We start from the raw sequence: 6,223 nt of genomic DNA on the forward strand, positions 1-6,223 counted from the left end.
TCAGCTGCATAGTTTGGTTGAAGTGTACACATGTGGGTCCAATGTTGATTTGCTCTCTTAGAAAGTTGAGGACTTAACTCTATCTACAGTCAGCGGTTACTTTGAAACGCGTTTCAAAATGTCCTCGCCTTTCTTTAATAAGAAGAAAGAAAACCCCAAATTAGCCAAAAGGGGGAAAAATACAGCGGCGCTAAAACGAAAGGTAAGTGAACTGGACTGTTAGCAAGCAAGCTAAATCGAGTAACGTTAGCTTACCAGCAGGTTAACACATGCGACTGGACCTGGTCTTACCTGCTGTTCTAACTCGGCCACTAATGCAGCATCACTGTACGCGATTACAACCTTTACATTGTGTTTCTCCTGCTGCAGGGCGATGGGGACTCGGGCGGTAAAAGTAAGCTACGAGCCAAGAAACGCAACTCCGAACACAACGAAGAGATTTCCAGCGACTCTGAGACGGAGGGGTTAGTTTCTCACGTGCTCTCTCCGGCTCATGCATTAATGATCACTTTATAGTGATTATTTGAAAGCAGTTGTATATTTGTGACTTTGTTTGTTGTCGCTCAGTCATGTAGTGCCCAGGAAAAGACAGTCCAATGAAGATTATGATTACGATGAAACACCACAGGAGAAGAAGCTTCGATTGGCCAAACTCTACCTCGAACAGCTAAAGGAAGAAGGTAAACTTGTGTTATCCAAACAGCATAACTAAGAGATCTAACAGTACTTCTATGCCTGTATTTATTGTGTGATCTGATCTCATCAGAGGAAGATAAAGCAGAAGAGGACTTCTTTGAGACGGATCTGATTGCTGGAAGACTTCAAGAAGAAGTGGTGAGAGCGTCTTCTGTGTTAAAACACATAGTAGACAAGAATGTAATTACCACTGGGGACATGACGAGGGTGACCAGATCCAAGCCGACCAAATGTAGGACAAATAGTTTGTGTTTGTGTGGTGTAACGTGGAACATGTTTACGATGCTGAGAGGTAGTCTCGCGTTTCCATTCATGTCGTAACCCCCCCCCCCTTTTGTGAAATTGAAATATAAGCTAAAACTCTCTGAGAATCGCCTACGATCGGCTTCACCCAGTTATACGATTTTTTTTTTTGCAGTCTGTGTTGTAGCTGTATCGCGTTTTCTTTATGGTAGTTTCCATCATATTCTGCCTAAATCTCCATGGCTTGTGACTCAAAACTTTCATTAAATCACTCTAAACACGATCCTCTTATTAAACAGCTACCATTATCCAGATGAGTGAATCCCTGAGCAGATAGAAATGTTGAAAGCTGCAGCAATAGGTTTAATGTGGAGTTAATTTCCCCTGCTTTGCACTTCTCAGGCTACATGTAGGCTGCTTATTCTTTGTTTGCTGGGGCTCTATGCAGCTTGAGAGAAAGATCTGCAGACACTTGTCATGGTAAAGGTACTGCCACTAGTGGTGGGGACATGAAGCCCTGAATCACTATGAAGCAATTGTGATGAACATGGTCCACTGGTTACAAGTAAATACTGTTTAATCCGTCAAAGTATAAATATTTTTTAGGGTTTTACTTTGTGTCTCAACTGACTTTCGAACTAAACCTCTGTCATGATTTGAGCCAGTTTTTCTTTTTTCGATTTAATACGTTTAATACTAGTTGTTGATCTTGTGATGTGTGTGTGATGTGTGTTTTTCCCCCCTCAGCTTGAACAAAAAGGAAAGCTTCAGCGATTCATTGCCAAAGATGTAAGAATGGAAATTTTCATTCCTTTAATCTTCACAGAATGTATTTCTTATGAACGGACTGAATCCTAGTTCATATTTGTTCTGTCTTTTAGCTGATTCCACCGGATGCTTCAGAGATCAGGCTGTTAAGAGGACACAAACTTCCAATTACCTGTCTGGTCATTAGTGCTGATGACAAGTACATCTATTCTGCTGCCAAAGACTGCTCCATCATTAAATGTCAGTATACATTAAAAACTTTTTTGATACTTGGAGGGAAGTATGTATGAAATTAGAGAGGGACGGAAACTGAATGTTTCGTTTTGTTTCTGAGGCTAATATGTCCGTCTTAATTCAGTGTTTTTCTTATTTATTCAGGGGATTTTGAGAGTGGGAAGAAACTGCACACAATACCTGGTGGAAGGAAAGGTACAGAGGCTCGGCATGTTGGACACACAGCCCATATCCTGTGTCTGGCCATTTCATCAGATGGAAAATACTTGGTGAGTAATACTCTCTCAGCACATCCTGCTTTTGACAAAGTGCGACTTGATGTTTTAAGAATCCTCTTTCTCAACATTTCTTAGGCCACTGGAGACATGAACAAACTGATCATGATCTGGGAGGCAGGAACGTGTAAACATCTGTATAAATTCACAGGACACAAGGGCCCTGTGTCGGTACGTTCTCCCTCCTTTCTCTCTGTTACATGGAATACCATCTTTTTTCATCTTACCAGTTGTGTAGATACTGTCGCTCCGAGGACCTCCTGTGAAACGCATCGAGTGTCTGTTTCTCCTCAGGGTCTTTCATTCAGGAGGGGAACTCATGATCTGTACAGCGCCTCTCACGATCGCTCAGTCAAGGTGTGGAACGTGGACGAGAACGCATATGTCGAAACTCTGTGAGTAACTAATCAGAAAATAAATGATTATCTCGCCGCCCAACACTGGAATTTGTCTTGAAAGTTTGAATTTAACTGTAATTGTGATTCGCTGCAGCTTCGGGCATCAGGACGCCATCACAGGACTGGACAGCCTGAGCCGAGAGCTCTGTGTGACGGCAGGCGGGAGGGACCGCTCGGTGAGGGTGTGGAAGATAGCCGAGGAATCTCAGCTGGTGTTCCACGGACACGAGTGAGTCCGGCCGTTGTTTTTACATCTCCCTGTTTGCACCTTTTTGATTTCACATGCGTTTGTCGATGGTCATAAAACCACAGTGCTGCACATACATTTACTGCGGGAAACATTTCATAATTGTCAAGTAAAAATAGTATTACTTTGCCGAGGTTAAAACGACCCAGACATTTTGTGAGTTAGCAGTGACGGGTTAACGTTTTTTATTTAACCAGGAAGTCCCTGAATAGGAAGTAGCTGCGCTCACAGCTCCAAATATAATATTATATCGGATACACGGTAGTGGCAATGATTAAATGACTAAATAAAACCTTTATTGCATGCACAAAGAGCATAAACAAATATCAAGTGAACGTCAACAACCATATATGATGGCACGTAATATAACATTAAGCATGAGCGTCAGAAAAGAAAGCATATGTTGCGAAATCGATAAAAGACAAGAGGACAACCTTTCCAAATGAGAAAAATATACCACAAACGAGACATGGAACAATAGTGTTGTAAATTGAGTTGCTACAGTATTATACAAGTATAAGAGAATAATGTCTGAATACGGAGTACAAAATAGTAATAGACTCCTGTTAACGTATACATCCACAAGAGTAGAATACGTATTTACAGCAGTAATCAACAGTTGCGTAGAATGTTATATTAGCTACTATAGTGTCTAGCTTCATTAGCAGTAAACTGATAACAGAAAAACTAAAATAACAAATCAACAGTCACAAAGCAGATATAATTAGAAGTAGTTACAGATAAACTATTGAGTCTGGTAGTGAATGAGTTGACCGTGGCAATGATTTTGGACAAAACTAGTTTTGGTAAACTGTTGCAGAACTGTGACCGTAGTGGTTGCAACAGCACATCTGTCCCTTTGACACGATTCTGTCTCCCTGCAGGGGTTCGATTGATTGCATCCAGCTCATAAACGAGGAGCACATGGTAACGGGAGGTGATGATGGGTAAGACGGTACAGTCTCACGTTGTCTTGACTTTTTACAGCGTTGGTCCAGATCCATTCACGGTTCTCTTCCGCGTTTCACTCAATTTTTCTGTACGTCCTCAGCTCGGTGTCTCTGTGGAGCGTCAACAAGAAGAGGCCTCTCAGCACGGTGAAAAAGGCTCACGGTTGCCACGGTGACGCAGGGCTGGAGCAGCCTCACTGGGTCGCGTCGGTGGCGGCGCTTCAGAACTCGGATACCGTCGCCTCAGGTGCTTCTGAAGGCTGTGAGAGTCCTTCTTACCAGCTCTTTAATACCACACATACATTGAATTTATTATGTCTTATATGAACTTTATCAATAAATCAAACAACCATGGTCCTGATTAAGTGCCCTGCACGCTTACAAGTAGAGCAGTTGATGCATTTATGTTTATCTTAGCTGCACTTAAGATGTTCTGTTGTCTGTGGTGATGTAACGTTACGACTGTTCTCCTCTACAGGTTCACACAACTCACAGGTGCAGCTGTGGAAATGTGGCCAGAATTACCGCAAGCTGGAGCCTCTATTCAGTGTACCGGTGGTAAGTGCCTTCTTCGTCCGCTCTTTTGGAAATGGTTACGTTTACATGAGATATGTACACATTATTTACAATGAATTCCTGTCAAACACAATGGTCGTCTCAAAATACCTCACAGTGTCTCTTCCTCTGCGGTCTCTCTCAGTCCGGTTTTGTCAACAGTCTGAAGTTTTCAAGCTCCGGTCAGTTCTTGGTGGCAGGAGTTGGACAGGAGCACAGGTAACTTCAGGCCGGTTTATGTTCAGTGAATGACATGTCCACTAGATGGCAGAGTTTATCCATCTCTCATGGTCAGTGATGGTAGCTTGAGCTGACGTCAGTTGATTGAAAGGAACCCACACAAACATTTCTGTTTGTATCCGTTACCTCCGATTCTAAGTTGGTTTGTTTTTCTGCAGGTTGGGACGATGGTGGAGACTAAAAGAGGCCAGGAATGGGATCTATATTATTCCTCTTAAAAGGAAACTTCCAAATCCAGAGGAAGCCACGATAACTGAATAGTGGACTGTTAAGTGTCTTTTATTTTGTAAATTAAAGGTTTATAAACTGCCGGTGTATCATCTTCTCATTGTTTTTATTCTTTTTTGAGGAAGAAATTGAAATACCAAAAACCACAGGATTTTAGTTTGAGAAAGCTTTGACGGCTTTAGTGAAGGAGTCTGCCGGGTGAGCTGTGTCTGACATGGGCCACACAAGGGAAGAGACTGTATTGTCTGACCAAGACTTATACCATCTTATGAGCAAAACTTGTGTTTGTACTATTTCATTTATTTTTAAGAATTCTGCTGAAAGTTTCTGTCAAGTTGTCTGCTGGGAAAAGTTAACCTCACTTAAATAAAAAAGCAAGATTCATGGGTTACGTTTTTGGGAACTGCTTCTGTGGTGGATATTGTCAGCCTGTCAGAGCCAAACATTAAATTATAATTAACTAGAGGAGATCATTTTATCTCTGTTGGTAAAGGACCTGCAGAATTATTTAACTCTTGCAAAATGTCTGACTAATAACATCTGCATTCAAAGGAATGTGACCAGCAGTCAGGTTTATAGTTGGACTGAAAATGGTCTCTTACATACTGAATGTAAAGAAGTGGAAATCCTTTAATTAGAAGTAGTGAGTCATGAGCATAACCCAGATGATAGTGTTTTATTAGAGGCGGTTAACATCATGAAGCCGGTTTAGTTTGGCACTTTCTTCAGCATTCCAGCAGGTGTCCTCTTTGGTAGAAGTGTTCTTGTCCCTTTCACTTGTACAAATATGAATTATTCAATTGTTTGTACATAAATGTTCGGAGGGGATGACATTTCTACTGTATTGTCCACTTTTACAGTTAAACATTTGACAATGACCTTTCATTTAGTAAATAAAGTCACTCCTGGATGGGATGCAGGTTTTTAAGGTAACCTGTAAAAACAGACCAGGCAGACAGTCGGCGGGTTGTTTAGCGATGGTTATTTACAATTTAATATCAGGAAACGCCAATCTGTATAAAAGATGAAAAACCTGGGTGAATACATGTTATAGACACTACACATGTATAATTGCACATACTCAACTAATGGATACAGCAATAGTTATATCTTTGACTGCTGAGCACCGAATACAAGTCTCTGTAATAGAGCAGACTCAAACTTAACATCTTCAGCTGTTTGTTTTTTTTACTCATTGGAAGCAATACTACAAGTGGATTCAACTGAAGAAATTTTAAAGGAAGTTAATTTGGTTTTAAAGTAGGGGGGGGGGGATCAAACCTGTGCGCAAAAGCCGTTATTGTCTCTGAATCGCTGCATTTAGTCTGATAATAGTATCAAGAATTCATGAGTGAACCCAAACAAAACAGTATTTAATCTTTTAATATT

At 41.1% G+C, this 6,223-nt stretch overlaps 1 protein-coding gene across 2 annotated transcripts; it reads left to right on the plus strand.

The window, feature by feature from the left end:
* The first annotated feature begins 26 nt into the window (after window positions 1-26).
* rrp9 (ribosomal RNA processing 9, U3 small nucleolar RNA binding protein) lies at window positions 27-4,916 on the plus strand. 2 transcript variants are annotated; one of them, XM_079297281.1, is made up of 15 exons: window positions 27-202; window positions 370-464; window positions 568-680; window positions 767-834; window positions 1,687-1,728; window positions 1,821-1,947; window positions 2,086-2,210; window positions 2,295-2,387; window positions 2,511-2,611; window positions 2,709-2,843; window positions 3,746-3,808; window positions 3,913-4,073; window positions 4,290-4,369; window positions 4,512-4,585; window positions 4,765-4,916. In XM_079297281.1, exons 1-15 carry the CDS (start codon window positions 119-121, stop codon window positions 4,865-4,867), a joined length of 1,464 nt encoding a protein of 487 aa, XP_079153407.1. In that variant the 5' UTR covers window positions 27-118; the 3' UTR covers window positions 4,868-4,916. The 2 variants fall into 2 exon arrangements, with proteins under 2 accessions (XP_079153407.1, XP_079153408.1); XM_079297282.1 differs by having other exon boundaries at window positions 3,913-4,058.
* The last annotated feature ends 1,307 nt before the right edge of the window (window positions 4,917-6,223 follow it).

Source organism: Melanostigma gelatinosum, assembly GCF_949748355.1.
Source record: "Melanostigma gelatinosum genome assembly, chromosome: 3".
In the NCBI taxonomy this organism is placed as follows: domain Eukaryota; kingdom Metazoa; phylum Chordata; class Actinopteri; order Perciformes; family Zoarcidae; genus Melanostigma; species Melanostigma gelatinosum.

What these genes read in the sequence shown, in the direction of transcription:
- rrp9 (XM_079297281.1), top strand. Translation starts at nt 119, where the DNA reads ATGTCCTCGCCTTTCTTTAATAAGAAGAAAGAAAACCCCAAATTAGCC. An exon ending in AGCGACTCTGAGACGGAGGG is followed by an intron (nt 465 to 567) that starts GTTAGTTTCTCA and finishes GTTGTCGCTCAG; the next exon opens with TCATGTAGTGCCCAGGAAAA. An exon ending in CGAACAGCTAAAGGAAGAAG is followed by an intron (nt 681 to 766) that starts GTAAACTTGTGT and finishes TGATCTCATCAG; the next exon opens with AGGAAGATAAAGCAGAAGAG.